Below are 27,525 nucleotides of genomic sequence, written 5' to 3'. Positions count from 1 at the left end.
GGCATTTAAAAGTAAAGTAATATTTAGGACTCTTCTAACTATGCAGTCGGTGTAAATTAGCAGACTGAAAGGACAAATGGCATTTCTAGTCTAAAAATATATGTATTTCTGTTATAAGATGTTCACTGAGATAGAAATGTAAATGCCTAGTAAACGTAATTATGTATTCTAAAACGTAACTGTATATAGTAAAATCCTAGTATTCTATTTTTACATCCCCTGAGACCAATGTTACAGAAGGCATCTAATGTGCTTCTGAGTGGCTGCTGCTTTATTCGCACGTAGACTTTCTCATTGGTATCAATTCCTTAATTGTATTTTTCATTTTTATTCTTGTCCAATTTCACTGATTTTTAAGTCTTAGGGACTTCTCTCTATATACTCCCGATAGGGAAAATTCTACTATTCTAAAATAAGTCAGATTTCAGTTGGGGCATACACACTTAGGAGCAAGTAAAAAACATTTGGCAAAAAAATCTGTCAAAAGCAGTGCCCAGTGCATAACTTTTGTCTTAGCTCTGAGAAACATAATGACAAAGATATAATTACATTCTTTTAATTGTAAGCATAATTGACTTAATGGTAATATTTTTCTTCTAGGATTATCTATGAATTATTACAAGGGAATTTTACTTTGGGAAATTACTAGGAAACCAAAGCATATTAATGTGTTGAAGTTTAAACATTAACTTCTCATAACTGTAATAACATAGTAAAAAATAGATATTTTTGCCCTGGCTGGGTTGCTCAGTTTGTTGGAGCATCGTCCCATACATCAAAAAGTTGCAGGTTCGATTCCTGGTCAGGGCACATATCTAGGTTGTGGGCTGAGCACTGCCATTGAGGCAACCCATTGATGTTTCTCTTTCACACTGATGTTTTTCTCTCCCTGAAAAATAAATAAAATAAAATAAGAACAAATCCTCAGGTGGTGAAGATTTTTTAAAAAACTGATATTTTTTGGTGGCTTGTAAAATCCATTGCAGTATTTAATAATCCTGTCTTCTCTTTTCTCTTTCTTCATTCTGGACAAATGAAAAGGCAATATTTTCTGTTTCCTTATTAATGGGAAGATTCAATTTTCTGGATAACTGAGTACATCAAAAACTAAAATTATTTAACTTTGAAAATATATTTTTTTCTTTTGGTTTAAATTTTAAACATGGCTGGTATGGCTATTCTAAGAACACAACATATGGTTAACTCAAGTTTATGCAGACCCTAAAACTGCCAGCAAACTCAGGATTCTAGTACTCATTCTAAGCAATTATAAAGTATCTGTCATGTACCATTCATCTGACCAGACATGTGTGTGATATTTATGATTCCAAACTTGAAATTTATTTTTTCCTTCCTTTTTTCATTTTTTGCTTTTGATAAGGAAATATAAGATATTTAAGTTTCATCATTAATGATACAGCTATTTCCAAAGAAATCATTTTTATTTTCCATTAGTTTTCCCATTTTCTTGAAAATAAATTGTCTTTGTCTTGTTCAGAATTATCAAATTGATCATATATTTTATGTAGACTTCCTGACTTTGGTTTCTAAAAATAAAATAATCAAATGTTTCCCATTTCCATGTTTATTTACTCCTTCTAATAGTAAAGGACAGTGACAAATGTGTGCATTCTCCTGAATTGACTTTACTTTTGACATTTCTGTTTATGTCCATTAATTTCCTCTTTCATGTTAAGTGTTTTATAAATATATATAGTTCATCTTCACCTGTGGATATTTAGCCCATTGATTTTGTTTTACAGAGAGTTGAAGGGAGGGTGGAAAGCGGGGGTGGCGGAGGGGGGAGGGGGAAAGGAGAAAGAGAGAGAGAGAGAGAAACATTAATGTGAGAAAGACATATCAACTGATTGCCTCCTGCATGAACCCTGATCAGGGTTGGGGATTGAACCGGCAACCCAGGTATGTGCCCTTGCCTGGTAATCAAACCAGAGACCCTTGGTGTACAGGCTGACACTCTCACCACTGAGCGAGCAACACTGGTCAAGGATATTTGATTAATCGTTATGGTGCTAAAAAAAAAACCAAAAAAACAAGGATACAACATTTCAAAATATAGTGTCAATTTTATAAGGCTTATAGATAAAAATAATCTTATTAAGATAAAATGTTCATTGGTTCTTTCTCAATTAACTTATGTTAGAAAATAAATTAAAAATACTTTTCATAAACTATTATTCATAAATTATTCATAAAAACAACCTTTGCACAAGGAAAAACTGATAAAAGCAAAAAACAGTCTTGTTTTGGCCATTGAAAGCACTCCTCTAAAACAAAGGTTTTGGGTAAGTCATTACGCTTTCATAGTCCTGCCTTTGCTTTCTGGTTTGCCGCCAATTACATGCATCAGTTGGTTGTCTTTCTTCAGTTCATCATTCTATAAATGAATGAGATGCTACATTGGACACTAGGAGATCACGACTGGATCAAATGGGAAGAAAAGGTGATTTAAATGTGCATTGACTATGTAATGGCCCTGATAAACTCAAAGCACCCTTTGCCAAAAACTCAAACTATATCTTTCAATAAAATATGGATATTTTCTGAATAATTTTAAAGCAGTTCTGGACTTCTATTCAGAGCTTTTGTAATAGAAGACCTAAAGCCAAACTAGCGCCTAACATTTTGGAGCAGGGGCAGAAGAAAAGTATTCTCAGCCTTTTTCCTGACTTCTGCATGCTCCCTCAGCCCGTCATCTCATTTTCTGAGATCTTTATTCAGAATCTTTTACATGTAGCATTTGACAAAAGAATGAAGATTGGTAATACTAATGTGAATAGAGACAACAATTAAACTGTATACTTTAAATTCAACAGATAAAATAACTTTATTAGATTCTAAGGAGTTAACAATAAAATTCAAATTACTTGCCTTCAAAAATTTCCAAATTTACTTGTGGATTTGCATTAATGATATATTACTTATACAAAGTGAGAATTCCTTAAAGACATGTATAAATGGGGATAATTTAATGTAGCATAAACAAAGAGCATTTGTGATACTATTATGTGTAGTAGAGCTATGAACATGGGTATCCAGTTAATTAAATATGCAAGGGTAAGTGTATTTCAAGGAGGACACAGTGCATTCCATCATTATATACAGTAGAATGGAGGAGGGAGGATGGCAGGAATGGTAGCAAGACAGGATAAGACACATAGACAATCTGCTCATTGCTTCTTGCCCAGGCTCCTCCTACTCGTCTCCAAGACTGAGCTCTGGTTTTCCTTCAATTCCCATAGCACTTTGTGTTAACTTTTACTATAAAAATGTCCTGCTTTATCTGAGTTGTCTCTTTTTACAACTAGACCTTAAGCTTCTTGGGAAAAAGGTTTGGGCAGAGATGGGGGTGTGTGTGTGTGTGTGTGTGTGTGTGTGTGTGTGTGTGTGTATGTGTGTGGTGTATATCCTATATAATAAAAGGTTAATATGCAAATTGTCCCCGTGACCGGGAGTTTGACCAGGGGGCGGGGCTGGCTGGCCAACTGCCCATGGCCCCTCCCCTGTCTGGCCCTACCCCCAATCAGCCCCCCACCCCAATTGGGGGTGGGGCCGGCCAGCCAACTGCCCACGGTCCTTCCCCTAGGCCAGCCTGGCCCATAGGGCCAATCGAGGCAGGCCAGCTGGACCCCACCCATGCATGAATTCATGCACCAGGCCTCTAGTGTTTTAATAAACTTCTTAATTTGAATGGTTTAAGATATACAGAAAGGTTGTAAAGATATTGCAAAGAGTTCCCATATACCCACACTCAGTTTCCTCTATATTAATAGCTTACATTAATATAGTATATTTGTCACAGTTAATCAGCCAATATTAATACATTATTTATGTATTAAAACACATATTTTACTCAGAGTTCCTTAGTTTTTACCCTAACATCCTTTTACTGCTCTAGGATTCTACCCAGTATACACATTACATTTAGGAAACTTTGAAGAAGCAGAACTAATAATCACAGAATAGGTGAATGACTGAATGAATAAATATGTCTCAAAAAAGACACAGATGCTTCCAAATCCCTGAAGAAAAAGATCAGGATGTAGAGCAAAGAAATGAAGTGGACCTACTTTCACTCCTAGTCCAAGAAAACTTTTCAGGGCTGAGAGATGAAGGCATTCTGAAATGTTACAAAATGCTTTTTCACAGTCAACCAGTATTAAATGTTTTCTCATCTGAACCCAATGATAGTACAATGTGTGACACCGTATATCATCAATAATAATTAAAAACAGATTAAGTTTGTATGTTAAAAAATCGATAATTATATATAAATATCTTATCTAATCTATACATATAAAAGCCCAGCGACCAGAACAGAGGAACAACCAGAATGACCAGTGGCTATGACGGGCACTGCGGCAGCCAACCAGCCTGATACGGGCCCCAATTGGCCCCCAAAACCCCAATCGGGGGCGGGGCTGACTGGACCCACCTGTGCATGAATTCATGCACCAGGCTTCTAGCATAAAAATAATAGGTATAGAATGATATAATAGCTAGATATTTATGAATTTAAGTATACTTATCAAGACCAAGGCTGTCATTTGGAAACGTGAATAAATTACACCCTTCACCTGGGTGATGGAATTGAAGGGGGGGGGGAATGAAAAAAGTAATATGAAAGTGAGGCTTCCTTTGTAGCATCATCCTAAACACTTAGCCCAGTGTTTCTCATGCTGAGGTGCATTAGGAGGCACCTGCCAGGCCTGTGAAAAGCAGCCCCAGGATCACTGATTCAGTAGGCCGGATCCAGCAGCCCCCAGGGGAGGCTGATGCAGCCGGTCTGGCCACTTTGTAGGGCACTGGTTTAACCCCAGCTTCTATCTCCTCTCTGCTCCTAGTTTGAAGAGGACCAGAGAAAATCATCAACAACATCACCTCCTCTGCAGTGGAATTCTACTCAGCCTTTCCTCAGGTGGCTCATGTAGCAGTGGCTCTGCCTATTAAAAAGTAAAATAAGCCTTTATAATTTTGTCATTTTGACCATAACATGGAAGCCAACAACAATAAGTTTTGTTTGGCTTTTATTAAGAAGATATTAAACACCCAGCCTTTAATTATAGGCTTTAAAAATGATCTGAATAAGTCATTTTATTCTGTCCACAGGATCTTGCCAAAAATATAATCCTTGCCCTCAAGGATCTTAAAATATATTTAAAGACAATCACATAAATTAGAGGATATTATAAGCCAACACAATATCAGACATCTCCATGATACAGCTACATTTTCTATAACAATCACATGAGGTAGAAAGCCAGTATTCATTAGCCCTCAAAAGTTCAATGATTTAGCAAGAAAAATACAGCATAAAATAGGAGACGCTGTGGATTCAAACCAGGATTTTAAAATTGTGTGCCCACACTCTTTCCACTAGAACATGCTAATAAAATTTCCAGAAGTGTTTTGGACAAATTAGTCACACTGGGAGGTCTGGTAAGCAGAGGAAAAGAGCCCCACTTTTCTAGAATTGAAAGGATCTCAGAAATCACATAGTCCATAATAAACTTTTGACTCAGGGTTAGGAAAAAAGCAATCAGGAGGCATAAATAGCTACACTGCAATGCTGTCAGCCTCTTTGACTGCAGTTCCACAGTGTATCTTGGGCTTTGAATTTAAAGCCCTCCTCAGTTCCCATTATTTCCTGGGAGGGAACTGGTCAGGAAGGAAAGAGTCAGTATCCTCAGATGACCTCTATTTTCTCCCTCTTTTATTCCCATTTCCTTTGCTGCTGTTCTTTTCTGGTTCTGAAATTGGTCCAAACACCTAAAATCGTCACTGTGACTTAGCCTGAAGGATACTATTCCTCTACTCCATCCTCTGAATAAAAAATCCCATTTCATTTTGGTTTCGATGAATTAAAACTCAAAACTCAGGAAAAACAAACCAAAACTGCATAGAAGTAGACAGGTTTACATAAATAATATTCCAGCTTAACTCAGGTATAGCCGCAGAGTGAATGGCAGACATTATTCCCTCCCGTTCCGTACCCCAATTCCTTCCCTCTCCCATTCCCCACAGGCCCACGGTACCCGGGAGCACCAGCTTCGCGCTAGAGACCTAGGCCAGACAGAGGACAAGTGCCAGGTAGCTTGTCAGCTATTCTTTCAGCGTTTCATTTCCGAAGTCATGAACTTCAACAAATTTTGAATGACTAATGAGTGCAATTAAATTTTAAACACCACATGTTCTATTCATTGAGTTAGACAACAAAAAATAAAACATTGAAGGTAAACTGAGGACCAATAAATACATATCATTCACTGACAATATGTTTTCTTTCCACTTCTGGTTTAAGACGAGGGAGGAAAAAAAATATCTATCTGGAAAAGAAAGTCGGGGAGGAGAAAAAGAGGGGAAGGGGGGTGGTGACAACACAGGTGGGTAATCAAAGAATGAGGCAATGAAAAAAAACAAGGAAGGGGGTGTGTCATCACCCAGGAACAACAAGTGCATCAACAAGCAGATTTAGATCAGTCATTGTCAGGGTTGGTGGTAGCTGCTAAATGGATGGAGCCCAGAGGCTTTTTAAAAGGACAGTGAAAATGCTCTGCATGATGCCATCAAGATGGGTACATGTCATTACATATTTGTCCGAATCTCTGGAATGTACAACACCAAGACTAAACCCTGAGATAAACTATGGACTGTGGGTGATTAAGATGTGTCAATGTAGGTTCCTCCATTGTAACAAATGCGTCACACTGGTGGGGGCTGTTGATAATGGGGAGGCTATGCATGTGTGAGGGCAGGGGTTATTTGGGAAATCTTTGTTCCTTCCTCTTAATTTTGCTGTGAACCTAAAACTTCTAAAAAAAAGTCTTGAAAAATTGGGGGGCAGGGGGGAGTAGATTTAAAAGCAACCACTACAAAAGAACACCGATTACAGATGAGAGAATATGGCTGGTGTGTCGGGAGGATGTCTGGAGGCCCCCGCTGCTTCACTACAATGGAACACTGAGGGGCTTGATGGTGAATAGGCAGAGAAAGCCCTAGCCTTTCTCCAAATGTATGTTTTACCAAAGGAGCCATAAACAGTTGTTTGGGATTCCTTAGTTTCCTTGGTACTCCTCACCCCACCCCCATCAGATTTCCCTGTAAGGACACTGCTCGAAATCATTTGTTTTAGTCATATACCCACTCAATAGCATTGACTGAACACCTACTAAGTGTCAGGAGCTGTGCCCTGCACCAGGCATCTTACCTGTTTGTCAGGGTGGAGGTAGAGCAGAAAGCTTTCTTTCACTTTCAAAGCAAACACCACATGCTGGGCCAGTAGCTGTAGGCCACTGTTTAGGTTAACGTTTTACAGGGTGGTCTGGCTTTAGTAATATTACTTCTTTTGTGCTTCACAAAGCAGGGTCTACAATTACCTTTGTTAGTAACTTGTTTACTTTGCAATTTTGGTCTGCTGTCTCCAAGGTTCCATCCAAGTTCTACCTCTCCTTAAATTATCAACAAAATTCTACAGTAACTTACAGCCATGAGAGATGCCAATATCCCTTGTTCTTTCTAGTTAGCTATTAACTAGAAATCCAGGAGCTGGATTTCATAAAAGAAACATCTTTGCTTCAAGTAAAAAATAAAAAAAATCTGATGATGAAGGATCTTCCCTTGTTTTAAATTACAAATTAATAATTAACTCATGATTGCTTTCTAACTAAAGAAGGAGAGCAGAGTAGGCCAATTCTCTCCGAACCTCTTCTGATTCATTGAGTATCTTAAGAAAAGCTTCCGAAGGGTTAAGTTTTTGCCACAGTCATTTGCATTATCTCATGTAATCCTTTCAGAGTGCTGCAAGTGATATATTTTCCCATTTTAAAGATGAGAAAATTATACTCAGGAAAGAGAAGTAACTTGCTCAGGCCATACAGCCAGAAGCAAGATTCACATTAGGTATGTCTCATCCAAAGTCTAGAGTTTTTAGGCATTGAAATTAGAATGTGAGAGCGTTTTGTCCGTAATAACCTGGACCTAAACTAGTTTTCTACATGCACTTTGCCAAGGCTGTGAGCTAAATCTGTGAGCAGAGAGCAGTGATATGTGAGAGTGTAGTTACCAGGGATAGAAGTGGAAATACATTTCCAAACCTCAGAAATCAGGCAAATCATAGATTTCTCTCTCTCCTTTATTTTCCCTATACTAACAGTGGAGACAAGATTACCAGGAAATGGGGCCACTTAGTGGGAGTATTCTATACCAGCCATTAGAACTAAGGCAGCTGAAAACTTGAGTCATAAATTGCCTTAGCCACCACCATGGTCCTATGAAATCAAGTTATGAATTCCACGGACATTTTGGTTCTTGAAATCACCACGTTCTTTGACAGAAAATGTTCTCTCGATATCAGAGACTGTCACACTTGGCTCAAATGTGGTATTAACATATCCTTTTCATTCATAGTCCAGAAAAGCCAGCCTATAAAATACCCAGTCTTACCATTATCAACCTTATCCCGAGTATTAAAAATACTGATATTTATAGTTTATCTTATACTTCAGGTGTTATTTAAAACCCCACTGTGAAAAAAAATCATTAAAATAACCATCACCCTTTGTATAATTTATATAATATTCCAAAGTGTCAGGTGTTGTACTGAAGACTACTAGCAACTGTTGGCCCTGTCTATCGAAACCAAGAAGACAGTTTAAGTGGTATAATTTCCGTTATGTTTTATTTTATGTCTTTGAGAATGAACTCACAAGAGCGCTTTAACACTGCAGTGGCTATGTATGATGGGGCATGCAAAGTGCCATTTCTGGATTCTTGCTGACTAAATTCCTCTACCAAACCACTGTCTAGTTTTACACAAAAAGATGAAGGAGTCAGTGCCTGCATGCTCTCCCACTAAGAACTTCCAATGATGACTCCAGTAGATAGTTTTGATGAAATACAACTGGCTCAGCTGATGGGTAACAATCATTCTCACCAGCAATGACCAATTTGATGTTTGGAGCCTTTGTTGTCATAGAACTGAGGCCACCGAGTGATCTCATCCCATACAGAAAGAGAGGCCCGCCCCATGAAGTGCTCTTAGGCTAAGTAACAAAGCCAACAAGGACAGCAAAATAATAATACGGCAGCACAAATTTTTGACAGAATATTTCATTGTAACAACATGACTGTTGCATATATTGATTAGTCAAAGAAGTATTGGTTCTTTATTATATACTAGAGGCCTGATGCATGAAATTCATGTAAGGGCCTTGGCCCTGGCCCCTGCCTGCCTCTGCCATGGCTGGGGGCCTCTGCCACCTCTGCCGTGATCCCTGCCTGCTGCGGCTTTGTCTGGAAGGAAGGACGACTGGAAGGCTGTCCAGTCTAATTAGCATATGCTAATTAGATAAAAAAAATAAAACCATATGCTTTTATTATTATAGATTATTATAGATGGGACTCTGTCCTCAAAACATTTTTAAGAAATGATTTTATACTAAACTAGAGGCCTGGTGCATGAAATTCATGCACAGGGAGGAGGGTCCCTCAGCCTGGTCTATACTCTCTCACAATCTGGGACCCCTCAGGGGATGTCTGACTGCTGGTTTAGGCCCGATCCCACAGGGATCCCGGGACTGCTGGCTCCTAACCCCTCTGCCTGCCTGCCTGAGCACCTCTAACTGCTTGCCTGCCTGCCTGATCGCCCCTAACTGCTCACCTGCCTGCCTGATCACCCCTAACCACCTCTGCCTTGCCCCCGCCACTGCAGCTTTGTCTGGAAGGATGTCTGGAATGACATCCAGAAGGTCGTTTGGCTGTCCAGTCTAATTAGCATAAAATGCTTTTATTATTATAGATTATTGTTAGTCCAGAATTGGCCCAGTTCATTTATAAATTCCACTTACTGCTTTTCTTAACTCTGACCTCCCCTCACCCTGTTTCTATGCTAAAGGATAATTGTTTTCCCAGTGTAATACCCAACATCCAAATAAGAACTAAATATATCATAAAGCCATTCAGAGGCTTTTGTATATCCAGAAACACTTCTGTGATGCACAGGCAATATTTTTCTGTAACAAATATAAAAATACAAAGAACAGCACTATCTAAATTCTTACATAGATTTCTTCTACAGAATGTATATTCTGTGTAAACCAAACTCAACAAAACATATTGTAATTTCTTTCATCTTACCCAGTGGCTTAAAAAACAAAACAAAACACCAAAAAGCTGTTTTCTAATAAATACACTGCTTAATTCTCACTGATTCTCCCTAATGGAGATCTGGGCGTGAAAGTTTATATTTACTCCTGGGTCCTATTTTAATTACTTTCTTTATGAATCATGCCTTATGACCAGTTTTTATTTATTAACCACACAGAGATGTGTGACTGATGTCACTATTGATACTACCTCCTTACTGGCTGAAGAAACAAAGCCATGAGCTGGGTCAGGAAAAACTGGCTCAGTCACTGCCTCTTTTTTATTTGCCCTAGATATACAATACCACAGCCTTCAGTGTGATCGTTCAAAACATATATATACACACACACACACACACACACACACACACACAATTGTCCTCTTCTAAAATTATATCTCAATTTTTTCCATATAAATAAAAAATTCTAAAACATATCATATAAAGTGAATGTGCATAATAAATGAATATATGCACACTTTTAAATATATATATATATATATATATTTTTTTTTGTTGATTTCAGAGATGAAGGGAGAGGGAGAGAGAGATAGAAACATCAATGATGAGAAAGAATCATTGATCAGCTGCCTCCTGCACACCCCCCACTGGGGATCAAGCCCTAAACCCAGGCATATACCCTAACCGGAAATCAAACCGTCATCTCCTGATTCATAGGTTGATGATTAACCACTGAGCCACACCAGCCAGGCTATGCACACTTTTATAGTAAAAAAACAGTGGCTGTGAATCTTGCAAAAATGCACAGGTGATATAATCATCTTCTAAATTATAACTAGAGGTCAAAGGGATGGAAAATGGAATTTGGGGTGAATGCAATCTATCAAGAGAAACCATACATTTTATGCTCATTAAGACCAAGTTCTGCCTTCTATATTAGCATTATCTTTGCACTTATTTTTATTGATTTTTTTAAGAGAGAGAGGGAAGGAGAGGGAGAGAGACAGACATCTTTGAGAAATATCAATCACCAATAGGCTGTCTCCTGTATGCCCCCTACTGAGGATCAAGCCCACATACCAGGCATGTGCCCTGACTGAAAATCCAACCAGTGATCTATTGGTACATAGGATGATGCTTAACCAACTGAGCCACACCGGAGATATTGATATATCCAAACTCATGCCATTCCCAAAGGTTTTTCTCTGTCGGACACACTTCTTTTCAACCTTCTCAGTTTATAGCAGTCTTCAGGAAATATTAATAATGTAATTTTTAGATTATAAATTGCTTTCACAGATATTGTTGCTCTATTTAATTCTCTCAGAAACCCAGTAAGATACACAGGGAAAGTATCATCACTATCCCTGTTCTCAAATTAAGGAAGCTGAAGCACAATTACCATTAGTATAACTGGAAGGAGTTGAGCTAGAGTAGAGATCTCTGACTTCAAATTCCGAGCTCTCTGAGCCACGAGAAATCTGTATTAATTGCTTATAATATCCACATACACTAACACTCTCTATCGCACTTTTGATATGTATGGATATATATTCGATGCTCAAATCTACATTTATAATGGCTGCATATTTCAGGAATGATCTCCTGCCGTATCCATGCCTTTATTTAGCTATCATTTCATTGAACTTCCTGGGAGAACATCCTCTGCTCAAGCAGCCATTCTCCCTTGGCTTCTGTGATCGCGTTGTTCCTTACTGGGGCTTTGAACACCCACCCCATCTGCCAACCTCCCTTGATTGAATTTCTGGGGCTTTCCGTGTGCATTGGGATTTCTTCTATGACATGCAGCTTAGCTCCTCTGTTGTTTTCTTCTTTGAGCTCCATTATCAGGAAGGTTATTTTTGTCTTCCCTGTAACCTCATTAATGCAGGATGGTGAAAGATAAGGAGAGAGCAGACATCAACAGAGGGAAGTGGCTGAATCCACCAGGACTCTTCTCTCTTTATTCCCTCTTTCCTTCATTTTTGTCATGGGGGATCATAGCTATTTTTCAAGGAAATTCTTGGGGCAGAATAGTATAAATCTATATTAATTACATCAATATGAGCCTCTTTAGGGTATGTGCTATAAAGTTGGCTATAATGTTTAAATATTCATAAATTTTTAAATGCTTGCTGTTAATCTCGCTCACATCTTTACTACTGAAAATTCTTACAGAGCAGGACAAAAAATCCTGCCATTTAATCCTTGCTATGTCTTGATTTGTTAACTCCATTTATCTTTTACCCATAAAATACATTAAAAGATATATGGCCCTCGCCGGTTTGGCTCAGTGGAGAGAGCATCGGCCTGCAGACTGAAGGGTCCCAGGTTCCATTCTGGTCAAGGGCACATGCCCAGGTTATGGGCTGGATCCTCAGTTTGGGGTGTGCAGGAGGCAGCCAATCAATGATTCTCTCGCATCGTTGATGTTTCTATCTCTCACTTTCCCTTCCTCTCTGAAATCAATAAAAAATATTTTTAAAAATAGATATATGCAATGCCCCAACAAGAGTAAATATCTCATCTTTTTATTCACTAGCCCTGTCCTATTTTAGCACATTTACTGAAGAGTTGAGTAGAGGGTATATGCAGTAAGAAGAGGGAGGAATGTGGGCAGAGAGCAGTGGGAAGTAGATAGAGATGCTTCATATCTGGTGCAAACTTTCTGCCCTGGCTCCCCCATTCTTTGCCTTCCCCCCCCTTTTAGTCCTAATGGTCTCTTCTCAAGCTCTGTTTAAGAACATGCCACTCTCAAAGACAGAGATGGGTAGAGATGAGAGAAAAAGAGAATTCTCTCGCGCCCCCATTCTCCACCCCGACCCCCCACTCCCCAGAACCGTCACCAAGCAAAACTGTGGCCCCAGGGCGGCTGCTGATGCCTCGCCATCTAGCAAGGGCAGCCGCCCTGTTCCCTGTGGTCCTGGCCTCCCTGGCACTGCAGTGGGCGCCCTCTCTGAGGGTGGGTGGCGCTTGGGCAAGGGGACTTGGGGCGAGGGCAGCAGCGCAGCAGGCAGTGGGCGGCTTCCAGGGATGATTCCACTGAGAACTTCGCGTCAGATACATCCTCCACCAGAGTCCAGGGTCAAAACGTCGGATTATTGTTACTCTTTCGTTTATGGGAAGAAAATAAAAAATTCTTGTTCTTAATATCACTTCTGAGAAAAAAAAAAATTCTTGGGCTTGTTTTCCTGAATATATTTTCATATAATTTAACTCAAGCTTTGTACATGACTCTTCGGGAAGAGATACTAGGCTTGTGGTTTCAAAAATCATCTTGACAACGAAGGATACAAGAAAAATGCTTGTCCTTCTCACACACGGCATAGACCACAGCTATGAAGTGAATCCTTAGATTAACCCCGTAGGCCACCCCCAGGCAGATGGGGTCAGGCAGCAGAGCAGAGGTGCTACGTTCCTTGTAGCTAGTGCCTCTTGTGTTAAGGGATCACGCACCTGCTTATAATATTAACCACCTAATTCATCAACTACTGAAATGTTACCATTTTACATCATTTAAGATAGCAAGAGATTATACTACGGACTACCCTCCCCTTAGCTTTCAGAGACTTCTAAACGTCCATTGAATTCCAGAGTGTAGACAGGTAAATGTGGGCTTCATACTTCATTGATGGGACTGCATATTCCTGTTCTGATAGTTCATTGGCTTTCCCTCTCACAGAGGCACCTGTGGCGCAGCAGGCGTTTGCTGCTGCATCCACAGTGTGATCTCACAGCTGCCTTTGCTAACTAAACTGCACAGGTGAGAACAATTCTATTTTCAGGCAACCTTACACTGTCTTTGTATAAAAGCACAATATTGCACCTATTCAGCTAGTGTCAGTAAAGCCAAAGGGAAATCTTGTAGGAGTTTTCAGTCTAGTGTGCACATAGATACTAGCAGTTCTACTCCCACACCATTGAAAACAACTCATACAATAAGTTTCAGTTATTCCTTTGATTAGGAGAGATTGAGTGAGGGTGAGCCCAATAACTATATTACGCATAGCATTTCATTGCATTAGAGAGTTTTGGTATTCTCTGACCAAATTAGTATCCCTCTAATGAACTATTATAATGAGACTTCTTTGAAAACATATTGATATTGATCTATCAAAAAATAAGAACCCTAATAATGAAGTGAATTCCAGGCATAGCAGAAATGGTAGCTTGCCAAAACTGACAGCTTATCCACTTGTTTACATAAGATAAATAATCCATTTATTACGCTTTTTTCCCTGACATCCTTAATTGTTCATATTCCATCACATCAAATTTCTACATGTGGATATATTTGACCATTACTTCCTAGAAATATGCATTTTGATACATACCATGACACATCTTCCCAAATCACATGAGGCATACTAATGCTAAACACTGTATTTTAAATAGTTTATAAATTTAGTGTCAATGTGTCTCTTAAATTCATATTACCAACTGGAGAGTGTTATAGGAAATCTATTTAAACTAAAAAAAAAAAAATCCACAGATTTTAGCTATTCTAAAAATGAGAAATTTCTATAGTCAAAATTAAAAGACAAAAAGATCAGTCATGTCATTTAAAACTGAGACAGGCCTTCCTTTTTGTTTCTCCTACTGATGAACATTACACCTTTATTTTAAAAATACAGATTTCTGTTCTTCCTACAAGGAGCGGGGGAGGGGGGAGGAGGGAGGGGGACAGGCAATTTGAAAGCTTACACAATTGAAAAATGGTTCTTATGTAATTCTTGTTGTTGCATCTATTATCTGCCTCAATGGTTGGTAATAATAAATACTTACTTTCTGAAAATTTATTCCAAATTTCTTTTGTCAGCAAAGTCACTTTCTCAGAGTGTGGGTTTTGTTTGTTGCTTATTTATTTGTTTCTTTACAGGAAGAATCGCCAAACTTATTCATGACTGGCTTTTACTGATCCTGATGCAAAAGCTGTTGTTTGATCATTTATTTATGACTAAAAGCTGCTTTAAAAGACATAGTTGCACAATAAAATATTTAAGCACTCTGATAGATCAGCAGGGAAGCAATATGAACTTACATTAAAAAGAATAGATATTAATGAATAGTCTCTAATATTTTAACCAATAGGTATCGGTTTACAAGAATTGCAGATAAACTCTGGATTTATTTTTATTTTTTTGCCACACACACAAAAATTCTAATAATTAATTCAACAAGAAAGCTAATTTATTTCAGTTGTTAGTCATTTTAATTACAGCACTTTGTTATCCTGAGTAAGAAATCATTTTGCTTCTCAGGAATGTTCTCCTCCTCTCCCCATTACGGACAACACCAAACAACAAAACCAGTTGCACCTCTATTTCTAAAGCCCTTGCTTCCCATAAATTGGTATTTAGATACCAACTAATAACTTGGTGGATTCAGCCCCTCAAGGCTATTGACAACCTGATTCCTCCCCCCTTCTGTTGTGTCTGCTGGTGAGTGAAGTTCTCACTAACAAAACCTAATGCTTACAAGACAGAAATAACAGCTGGAAGTTGGCACGTGATTTTGCACTACCTTCCCTTCAGCCCTGGCAAGTGCGACAGACTAATGATCAGTACCTAGAAAACCAAGTCAGTTTTGCAACCCTTGCTCAGGCGCATGTTAGGGTCTGTGAAACCAGAGATCTATGTTGAATGACTTTAATTTTACTTCTTTTGATCGAAAGGATCTGAAAAGGCGACCTACCTTTATGGGTCAGGCGTAACCGGGGCTGAGCGGTGTCAGCTGCGTGCCCTCCCGCCCAGAGCTCCAGTAAGTAAGCCCACAGGAGCCAGGTGAGAAGGGAGCCGGGCGATGCCATGCTGCCGCTCCCCCTGCCAGTCCTCCGGTCCTCAGTGGAAGGCGTCTGAGTTTCACTTAGGACTCCCCTCCGGGGGCAGCGTGGGAGAGGCTTTGTCAGAAATCGCACGCCCTGTCATCAGAAAGCACAGTCCCAAAGTGCCATTTGTCAGGCGGTATTTGGATATGCAAAACCTTTCTTTCCCCCCGGACAGTTGTTTATGAGCCCCGAGCAAGAGGACATTCCAAGGAGCGAGTCTTCAGAGCCATGCCCTGCGCTCTCTCCGGGAGCGACGCGGTCGATCCAGGGAGAAACCGGGGTCTGCAGCCACTTCTGCCAGCAGTTGGTTCAGCCAGGAGCCCCCGGCACACGCACCGCCTTCCTCCTCCGGGGAGCGCTCCTCTCCGGCTCCCCGAAGCCGCTCGCGGTCCGCCTCTGGCACCGACTTGCCAAACGGCTCGTTTTCATTCACCTTTCCCCCTGCTAATTAAAAACAAGCTGTGCCATCCCCACCAGGAGTTGCCGATCCACCCTGCAGGGATGGGGAGCTGTCAGCGAGCCGAGCCGTGTCTGCGGGGAAAGTTCAGGCAGGGTTGAGCGTGCTGGCTGTTTCTAGGAAGTGTTTCTGCTGCACGTGCCCCGCTCCCACCCGCCCTCCCGGTGTCAGGCCGCGCCACGCCCTCCGCCTGGAGGCAAGTCCGCCCAGGGATGGGGAAGGGGTCGGGAGGGAGGATGGTATAGAACAGGCGGGCGATTTCAGAACAGGTCACAGAAGAGGATGTTGTGTCAGGGAGGGCTTTTGCATGCCCAGTGACCAAGAGTAACCCTTGAATAAATACAAATTCACTCTAAGGCCTCCATTGGTCACCATCTACTACCAAAATTGATTTTTTTTAGAGTTTCCGCTGATTTTTTTTTTTTTTACATTTATGGCTTTTTATATTGATGACATCTTACAAATGTTACTTTCAACTCTTATCAGGGAAGTGTGTTTCAAGAACCTGAAAAAAAAAAAAATGTTCTCTCTCATAGATGTGCAGGAACTAATTATTTTTGCTGAGGCAAATTCTTCAGATCAATTCAAAGCAAATCATACATTTTATCTTCAATTTAAGAATAATTCAGTTTTCAAGTACGTTGCTCCTAGATAAGGTAACTATGGTAAAGTTGAGATTCTCTAACCAACAGACCCCCCAAAAAGCAGGTATCAGGAAACTCAGGATGTGACATACCATAGGGTTCAACTGCTGTGCACTTTCAGAGTTTATTTTCCTAGACACTACTTTGTGTAAATAAGCTTAACACAATGGGTCAACTTTACAATCTACTTTCAATCAATCTCAAAAACAAAACCAAACACTCTCTAGCTGTTGGCATGGAAATGAATGGGATTATTTTGAGATACCAATAAACTTAAATAGATATTTGATTTGAGAGTTGAGAGTTAAATGGTAAACAACTTTCAACTATGATTACTTTTTTTTCTTCTGCGTTTTAAATGATAATGATTAAGGAGACTTCTTTGAGAGGTATGTTTTTGTTTTTTTAATCATGTGTTACCCTGACATTTTGCATTCTATACAAGCAAATGTAGAGCCTGGCATGCTCTACCCATTTTCTTAAGCATGATATAGTCTATTAAAAAGCAGAGTATATTTAGCAAAATGTAAATGTCACTGGGTATTATAAATAATTAGATTTCCCAGATCTACAAAAGATTACAAACTCTAAACATTATTTAACAGTAAAGAGACCATGAAGCATTTAGAGACTTTTAACCTGGGGTGGTCTCTGTAGGCACTTGAATATTTTAAAAGCCAGTCAGATGAGCTACAGAACGAAAGGCTGTCGTAAATGTGATATACCGTACCTTTGGAATCCTCTTTCATTTTCTTCCAGAATTGAAGTAACCAGAAAATAAATAGCAGTTTTACACATATTATCTAATGGTAGGATTCTGGAAAAGTAAATATGATGCATATAACTTTTATTGCAAATATATGGCTGCTCTCATAAAATTAAATCCTACCTAAGATTACACAGGGCCTGTCCTAAGTCAGTTATGGAACAGAGGCAATGCAAGATGTATCCCATTTCATTAGGATACAGAATTCACACCATCAAATATCAGTGCAGGAATAAATGTTACGAATGCCAGTTATATACTAGTACATACAAGCTATCATGATTGTACATACCAAGATTCATTTCCAGTTTCACATGTTATCCTTCATCTTAGATTAGCAAGACAATGTGTCACATGCCATAGTAACGAGTTCCTTTGGTTTTCTCAAAATGTGCTTTGGTTTATCCTCTGTCATCAATGTCATTGCTTATTCCCTTTAACTCCTTACTATATCCTTCTACCTTTCTCATTAACCTGTAGAAAACACACAGATGATGCCAAAAAAAAAGTGACTATTAAAAAAAAAACACCCAAAACTAAACGTCCAGAACTTTCCATGTAACTTAAGCTCCTGGCAATGAAATGAAGAGTCTTTGACACCAAATCTGTCATTCACATCATAAAACAAGAACCCTCAGAAGCAGGGTAACCATATAATTTGTCTTCCAAATAAGGTATGTTTGAGAGTAAAAGAGCCTTCTAGTCATAATCACATGCAAACTAAGAATATTATAAATAAATCAGGATATCAAAGTTACCCTACTTGGCAAAGATTACTCGGTATCATTGGAAAATATGGAAATGAAAGAACAAAACAACAACAAACACTTGACACCACCAACAGTGAATGAAGAGCTTTGGTGATCAACAGAGCTTTGGTACTAGCAACAGTACCTGTTGATATTATTGTAGTTGATTTGGAAAGAGCTAGACTACCAGTTTGAATACATTAGACAACATAAAAAAAAAAAAAAAAAGGCGCGGAGGGAAGTGGCAATTCTGAAGGTATTGCCTGACAGGTCAAATGTCTCATCCCAAATCTTAACCCTTTATTGCTAGTGTCACATGACACTATGAAGGGCAGCTGGGTCTGGCAGTAAGAGAAAAAGGGGAATGGAGTACTCCTCGGGAGTTCTGGGCTCTCCCGTGGTGGCTTCTGTCACTGGTCTCCGGATTGTACAGGCAGCTGGCCTCTGAAACCATCCCTCACAGGAGGTGGCCCTACACTGTCTGCTGCTGAATCCTGTAGGTACTTGTTAAAAGACGAGATTCCTGTGCCCAGCCCATATTCCCGGAGTGCCAAATTGTATGTTCTAAAATTTGAGTTTTACTATGATTTCTTTAGGTCAGTGTTATTCGAACATTTCACATCTGTTTACCACTTTCACCATTTTTATCATGATAGTGTAGTATCTGCAATTAAAATTTAACTTAACTTAAATTTCCTCATAGGCTTGTTGTGCTACTTATAGTTTTCAAATACATGTGAAAAACAGAAAAAATTGTAAAAGGTTATCTCTCTCCCATTTAAAATGATCTCACATACTATGGGAGACGGTACTAACTAATGGCCTCAAGAATGGCCATTCCTTTTTTCCTTACCCAGAAAGATGCGAGATTATATATATGAAATTGTACTTCCCAGCCCCTTGGCAGCTTGTCTAATTTTGACCAAATAAATGTAAGCAAAAGTGATATGTATCACATCTGGCCTGAGGCAGATACTTCTTAGAAATACTTCTAAGTAATTCTTCTGTTTCTTTCTACAGCAAAGGAGTAATCATGAAATCTAAGCATCTTGGATGATTGAATCTCCACCTTAGGGACAGTGCCTTGGAAAGTTACCCAGACCCACAGCCAACTTTATATGAGCAAAAACTAAACATATGTTACGTTAAGCTGTTAGGTTTATTTGTTACAACCGCATAGCATAGCCTCTTCTGACTAAATGCATACATTGTACCTACTGTGCTTTGGGAAACGGGCTCTTGGGCACACATATAGCATGAACAAGTACTGATACTGTATTCCTTCCTATCTGTCTCTAAAACTACTTCAGCAGAAGTGTCTAAGGCAGCCAATGATAGACGTGGATACCTGGCGGCTATGTAAAAGATAAAGTGATTCCCTATGTCATTTCTACAATGGGATGGGGTATGCCCTTGGATTTTCCCTGAACATCGTGCACAAAAAATGACGTTGTAAGCAGTATTTATAGGTGAACAACATAGTACTACATCTCAAGAACATTATGATTAAAACCATTAGTATACCGAAGTATCACGATAGCAATAATGAGGGTTCTTTTGATAACCAAAGATAAACTTTATCTACAGCAGCCGTGGCATTTCAGGTTCACTAATCCTTCTTCTACTCCTGCTGGCCCTGCAACATCTCAAATGTCCCAGGATGGCCTGCTATTGCTGCTGTGGCTGCCATCACTACTGCTGGGTTTTGCAGGCAAGACTGCTGATGCATTTTTGGGTCAGTCAGTTCAGATGCCTTGTATCACAGACTCTGAAAGGGTTCCAGAAGTCTGGATTGACTATTTCCCACATTCGCTGATTCAGGAAGATGAGGAAAAATAGTAAATTAGTTCACTTCTGATGTGTTTGTGTGTGGCATCCCATCAATCAGTACCATCCAGGATCCAATCTAGTCACTTGCCTGAAAGAGATTTGGCTGATGCCATTGTGATGTCATCATTTAGATAGCTAGCAGCTCACTAAATGTGTCTTATATTTTTCCATTTTGATCATCCATTCATTAAATTTGAGCAAAATGTATACTTTATAGAATTTCAAATTCTTTGTTTCTGACTTACACTAGGTTTATTCTAATTTTCTTTTTGGTCCTTGACTACAAAAAAAAAAGCAGAAAAAGCATTTTGAGCATTTTATGCCAAGTGTTGGCTTTCATTGATTTCAACCAGAGAGCAGTGATGGTTCTCATGCTCTCTTTATGGAAAAATAAAATTGTTATGTGTGTCATTAACACTGAAAATCCTTTAATTTATCAGTCCTCAGAGGTTTCTCTATATTCCTCCTTATAAGGTTATAGAGAATTCCTAAAAAAGACAGAATTCCTATCACTGGCTTAAAAAATGCAACAGAAACCTCCATCACATATTGCTTTTCATGTCTGTTGTAACATATATTTCTGTTATTGGTGCCACCAATGGTGAATTGTTTATACTATACTAGGTACCCAATGCACAAAATTCGTGCAAGGGGCTCAGCCCCTGCCGCCACGGCTGCCAGCTGCGGCCACCTCCTTTGCCTCAGCCCCTACCCGCCGCAGTGGCCATCTCGGCCCTAGCAGCCCCAGCTTCGTCCAGAAGGTCGTTGGGAAGGACGTCCAGTCTAATTAGCATATTATGTTTTTATTATTATAGATGACTAGTATCCTTAAAATTTTACACCATATATCAATCTAATGGAATGAAAATAATGATTAGTGTTCATTTGTTGTTTTCTCTATGCTGAGCACTGTGAAAAGCACAATTATACAAAATTCAGTTTAACCCAGACAACAACCCTATGCAATAGATATTATTTCTATCGCCACTTATACATAAGGAGAATCTGGAACACAGATATTAAGTAACTTGTCTGAGGCAAAATGCCTGTGAGCAACAGAACTATCAGTTTAAACCCAGACTCTAGGTCCTGTGCTCCAACCCAAACACTTGCCCTCTCGGAGAATATTATTTAGATAAAACTTCATGAGGACATTTTCAAATTTCTACACTAACAGAAACTTATCTTTAATAAATTTTAATACAAACTGTAGGTGGCTTTAAAATAAAAACCTTTCAAAGCAGTCATCAGTCTCTGTGATTAATCTCACCAGGTAAGTTCTCCATCCAAGGTTGTGTCAGATGGTTGAGAATACTCTTCATCCATTTCAGGTTATAGACTGTCAGCTGCACAAATTTTAGAATGTGTTTAGTTGACCAGATACTGGCCCTTGAAGGCTAGTAGGTCTGATAAGAGTCTTCTTAGCTTGGTAATCAGGCACAACACTAGAGCTACATGCAGTAGGCAAAATTATTAAAGAACAAATTTCTAAGAGAACTATGAAAATAATTACTTTAAGAAAAATTGCCAGGTAATCATAGTTACTCTTATTTGTGGAAATGTATGTAAATACACACACACACACACACACACACACACACACACACACACACAATTTCTGGTTATGGTTAGAAGAAAAAAGTTTCCAAGAAAGAGTTTAAGGGTAATAAATCACTTACAAATAGTTACTAAATGTTTATATTATTTTTTCCAAAAGATTCTAAGATTTTCAAACAATGTTAATACTAATGCATGTAAAATAAAGGCAGCATTTTATACTCAGTCCCCTTAATAAACAGACTCAGTATGAGACCAATAAGTAACATAGACACCCATCCATGGGCTTCTTTGATATCATTCTAGAATTTAAGACTACATATACTTTTTGTCTTCCTGGAAAAAAATGATCTAATTCTTTCAAGGTCAGTTTGTGGATTATTTACTTAAAAAAGAAAAAAAAAAAGGAGAGAAAGAAGGAGGGGGAAAATAAGAGTTAATTCAATGTAACTAATTTTTTTTTCTTTAAATCCTTGTTGGTTTTCTCTATGATCCCCATTGTTTTTAGATACAACTGCTGAAGCCAGACTAGTTGGCAAGGAGTAATTTATGGTATGATACCACTGAGTGTGTGATATTTGTGAGGCGCTCTGGATAGCTTAAGATGTTTAGAAACCCCAAGTCAGTTTCCTCTGTTAACTATTTGAATCATTTCTTTAGTTGTTCACTTTGTCTTGACAGAGGGTATATGTCCAAGGTGGAAGCAATAAGTGAAAAAAAAAGTGTCCCATTATGAAAGAAAAGAAAGGACTTAAATAAAGCCAATATGATTATCCATCAGTCAGTTGGCAAGAAACTAAGCAAAAGAGCCAAATATTTTGCAATATATTATAGCATCTTCAATTGTCATACAGTTGGCAGAAAGATATAAAATTTTATACATCATAAAGCTGCCATCAACTCAATGAATATACCTGTTTCACATTAAAGTAAATGGAAACAAGTACTAACTTTAAAGTTTTGAAGCATCTGACAAAAAATCAGAATATTCAAAATAAATCATATTTTGGCTATGAAAGTGAATTTCAGAGTTCAAAGGAATCACAGTGACCAAGGGGAAAAATCTGGCAGAAGTCCTCTAAAGCCTCTTCTCCCCGCCTGGACTTCTTTTCCTTAATACCCTTCCAAATAACCATTTATGGAAGAGAGGATATCATACACAGAGAAAAAGAATGTGACGTTGAACCCACTGGTGAGATCGCAAAGATGAAACAAGAAAAACCAAACTCATTATTTCACGTCACCTTTCATTTAGCTTTACTATAATTTCCACACATGATTTGGCAAACCTATTACTGTGCATGAGCCAGATTTTTCATAAGGCAGGACTGCAGGTATAGTGCCTTTTCTTTTGAATCTGTTGTTTCATTGTTGGAATTATTTTTGACAGGCAGTATGAGTGGTTACTTTGTATTCCCCGGTAGTTGTAGTTCTGGCCTGTTGTGTCCCAGTACATAACACTAGCACCATATGCAGGCCAAGACTGGAACTACATGTTTTCAGTTGTAAACAAAACCACATTACAAATCTGTTCATGCTCACAATTTATTTCTTATTACAAAATAAAGAATGTGCTTTATGCCTTAATAATGTGGCACCTTATGTTCTGAGCATAGCCCCTTTTCATGGCTGTTAGAATGGGTCTTGTCAGTTAAGGGAAAAGGGATTTAAATCTTCCTTGTAAAACCTTCAAGACAAGAGTTTGAAGATTTCTATTCAAGAAAAAAAAATTTTTTTAACAAAAGGCTTAGAATTTTGAAGAGAAAACCATAAATGTGTCAGAAACAAAGGTAATAAATATGAAAATATGTCTTGTGAGAATGTGTTGATTAAAATTTAGCAAACTCAGTTGAAATTTTGACAGTTTGGAGAACTCTAAAATTAATCATCCCTGATTTTATGACTCTGTGTCATATACCTAAAGCATCTGTAATATTATTATTATTACTATCATATAAGGATACCATTTCATATAAATATGTTCTCTTCATATTATCCTATGTTTTTAGGAATAAGAACAGAAACTATCAGTTACTCTAAACCTCAACTTCACTCCACTTGCTTGTCCAAATAAATAAATAAATAAATAATTTAATTAATTAATTACAGAAACAATGTCTTTCCCCAGAGAACAAAACACAAAAGGTATATTTCAAGCTAGAGTTTCACAAGATTAAGAAATTAGCATCTTTATAAGGATAAATTACTTTTTGTTCATAGAGCTATGCCATAAATTAATTGCATAAGAATTTCAACAAATTGCATAATGATCTAAAGCAGCTGTTCTCAACCTGTGGGTCGCGACCCCTTTGGCGGTCAAACGACCCTTTCACAGGGGTTGCCTAAGACCATCCTGCATATCAGATATTTACATTACGATTCATAACAGTAGCAACATTACAGTTATGAAGTAGCAACGAAAATAATTTTATGGTTGAGTCACAACATGAGGAACTGTATTTAAAGGGCCAGAAGGTTGAGAACCACTGAACGGTAGATCAATTACCATTGCATAAAAAGTTTAAAAGTGGAATTGCAATAAAAACTGTATACTTTGAATGAAATTTTAATAGCTGAGCATGAAAAGTTAATTGATGTATCATCTATAATAATAAAAGAGCAATATGCTAATTAGACCAGACGACCTTCTGGATGGAGCCTGGGTCCCGGATGCCAGAGGGAGCCACTGCTGGCAGCTGGGGGAAGGAAGGCCTACTCTTGCATGAATTTCATGCATCGGGCCTCTAGTATACTTGTGGTAAACTTGATAAGCTTTATCTAGGACTAAATACAAGAATCAACAATGTGTATTGCAAATAAAGGTGAAAATCAAGTTAAAGATTTAAGCTTTAAAGTAAAAAGTCTACTTTACCAAGTATTTTCAACAAAGTAAGCTTTATAGCATTAAAAACACAGCATATCATCTATTCCTTATTACCTGATTAAAAATCATGCTAATTTGCTTAAATTTAAGAAATGCTATTTACTATAGTTTTTAACTATAACAATATTAAGAGCTAAATGATATGAAAATCAAATGTAATTTTACCTTCTGACTAAGTAGTCAAGTAAATGAAATGTTTCTCCTAGAATTTTCTGTTATTCTCATTATTTAGTTCACTCTCCTTGCATCAATTTTATTCTTTTCTATAGGTTCAAATAATTCCTCTCTATTGAATAATCCCCAATCTCATAGAAAAATATAGTAGTAATATTTCCCATCTTAAAATGAATATCTCTCTATCCTCACTCACTCTCCAGCCAGAGAGCCAATTTATAGTAAATGTCTTCAAAATCTGAGTTCCAATTTATAGTAAATATCTTCAAAATATTGTCTATACTCTGTTTTCATTTGTTCACCACTGATTTTCTCTTGAATCCACTCTATTAGTCTGAAATAGCTTTGGTTGTGGGTAGTAAAAAAAAAAAAAAATGAAAACAACAGTTATTTAAATACTAGAGGCTCAATGCATGAAATTCGTGTAAGAGTAGGCCTTCACAGCCCCACCAGCTTCATCCGGAAGGTCATCCAGACAGTCATTCCACTGTTCGGCCATTTGGTCAATTTGCATATTATGCTTTTATTATTATAGATGACAAATTTGATTTCTCCCTCTTATAAACCCTGTCTAGGGGTAGGTCCAGGGCTGCTGTTGCAGAATACTGAACTAACTAATGAATAACTAACATGAGCACCTTCTGTCTTGTGTATCCTTCCTCAATAGGTGGCCTATATTTCACAGTCAAAACTTCAGCCATAATACCCTCTTTGCAGCCAAAACAATAATTATGAATTAATGAAGAAGGGCATGCTCTCTTTATTTTATGATACTTCCTTGAAAAACCTAATATTTCTGACCACTAACGTTTTGAGTGCCAAAGGATTCAGAGCTATAACCACATCTCTTCTCTGTCTTCCCCTGTGATGGATTTGCAAGGTGTCAACTTGGCTAAGCTGAATTACCTTTTCCAGAATTTCCTTTCATATCTATTTCTAGTTAGGTTGAGCTGAAACGGAAACTCCTCGAGGAGTGGGAGGGTGGAAGGAAAACAGAAGTAATTTTGTAACACATATATTTTCTCTTATTTGCATCTGCAACTGCTCCACCTTCCCAGGAACCTCCTTCAGCTTATCTGTTTCCTGGACCAGGTGTGTGTGTTTAACTTCACCACTAAGAACCCTGGCTTCTGCAGGACACCCACAGCATCAAGGTCAGAGACAATAGCTGCTGACATGAGTTTCAGTCTATCCTCATTGGGTTCAGGTTCATATTGGTGGTTTCCAGCTTGTTTTTCCTCTCCAACTTTACAACAACCTTCTTCTCTTCTGACTGTCTGCTCCGTGTACTTTGAAGTCTAGCATCAGACATGAAGATAACAGCTTCACAGAGACTTGTTAACCAGCTTCCACAAAAGTATAAGGTTAAATTTCTATTACAAATCCATATTTGTCTCCTAAAAGTTCTACTTCTTTAATTACACCCTCTAATAGTTTCATCCGACTCCATAGCTTTTCATAACATCTATGTGCTAAGGATGCCAAATTTCCATCAATAAAGTCAACCCCTCCACTAAACTCAAGCATATTTGTATATCCATTTGCCTTCTAGATATTTCAGCTTGAATTTTAATAAACATCTTTACTTTAACATGTTCAAAACAGAACTGTTGGTTTCTTACTTTCCTTTGCCCCTCAATCTGTAAGCCTATTTCCCCCACCCCAGTAAATGGAAATGTTTAGGTTTCTTCCCACCAATACTTTTCTGCTCCATATCAATCAGAATAAAAGTCAAATTCTTATAGTGAGTCCGGCCATTGTGGCTCAGTGTTTGAGTGGTTGACCTATGAACCAGGAGGTCATGATTCCATTCCCAGTCAGGACACATGCCTGGGTTGTGAGCTTGATCCCCAGTAGGGGGCATGCAAAAGTCAGTCAATCAATGATTCTCTCTCATCATTGATGTTTCTATTTATCTCTCCCTCTCCCTTCCTCTCTGAAATCAATAAAAATATGTTTAAAAAATTCTTATCATGATCTGTGAGGTCCTTTTTCACCTGGCTCCTGCCATGTCTTGCACCTTACCTATCATTCTTCTTCTCCCTCATCCCACTGGAATCACAGGATTTCCTTGATAGTTCTCAACCTGGTAAAGCGCGTTCCCACTGCAGAGCCATGGCCCTTGATGTTTCCTCTGCCTGTAAAGCTTTTCCCGCAGAAATCCATGTGTTACCTCATAATAATTCTAAATTTGTATTATAAGTCAAAAAGTTAAGACAGAAGTACTAAGAAAATAAATGCTGAACATAATTACATTAGCTATATTTATATAAAAGCCTAAGCAACCGTTTCATCATTCGACCGTTCGACCTGTAGCTATGACGCACACTGACCACCAGGGGGCAGATGCTCAATGCATAGGCATGGAAACATGGAACAGACTGATGAATCTCAAAGGGAAGGAGGGTGGGGGAGAGCGAGAAGAGATTAACCAAAGATCTTATATGCATACTGGAAACCCAGTGCATGGATTCATTCACTGGTGTGGTCCCTCAGCCTGGCCTACGGGGATTGGGC

The 27,525-nt window shown here is 38.5% G+C and overlaps 1 protein-coding gene across 1 annotated transcript in view; it reads right to left on the bottom strand.

The window, feature by feature from the left end:
- SEMA3E (semaphorin 3E) overlaps positions 1 to 16,519 on the bottom strand; it is a 221,884-nt gene extending 205,365 nt beyond the window's left edge. The window contains exon 1 of the mRNA XM_036328336.1: positions 15,815 to 16,519. Within this exon, the coding sequence (XP_036184229.1) occupies positions 15,815 to 15,929 (115 nt within the window). The 5' untranslated portion in view covers positions 15,930 to 16,519. The remainder of the gene's footprint in view (positions 1 to 15,814) is intronic.
- Positions 16,520 to 27,525: the final 11,006 nt, after the last annotated feature.

The sequence above is a fragment of the Myotis myotis genome, unplaced genomic scaffold, assembly GCF_014108235.1.
Source record: "Myotis myotis isolate mMyoMyo1 unplaced genomic scaffold, mMyoMyo1.p scaffold_m19_p_11, whole genome shotgun sequence".
Lineage (NCBI taxonomy): Eukaryota > Metazoa > Chordata > Mammalia > Chiroptera > Vespertilionidae > Myotis > Myotis myotis.
The sequence above is the reverse complement of the archived record's forward strand: the minus strand, read 5'-3'. Positions and strand labels throughout refer to the sequence as shown.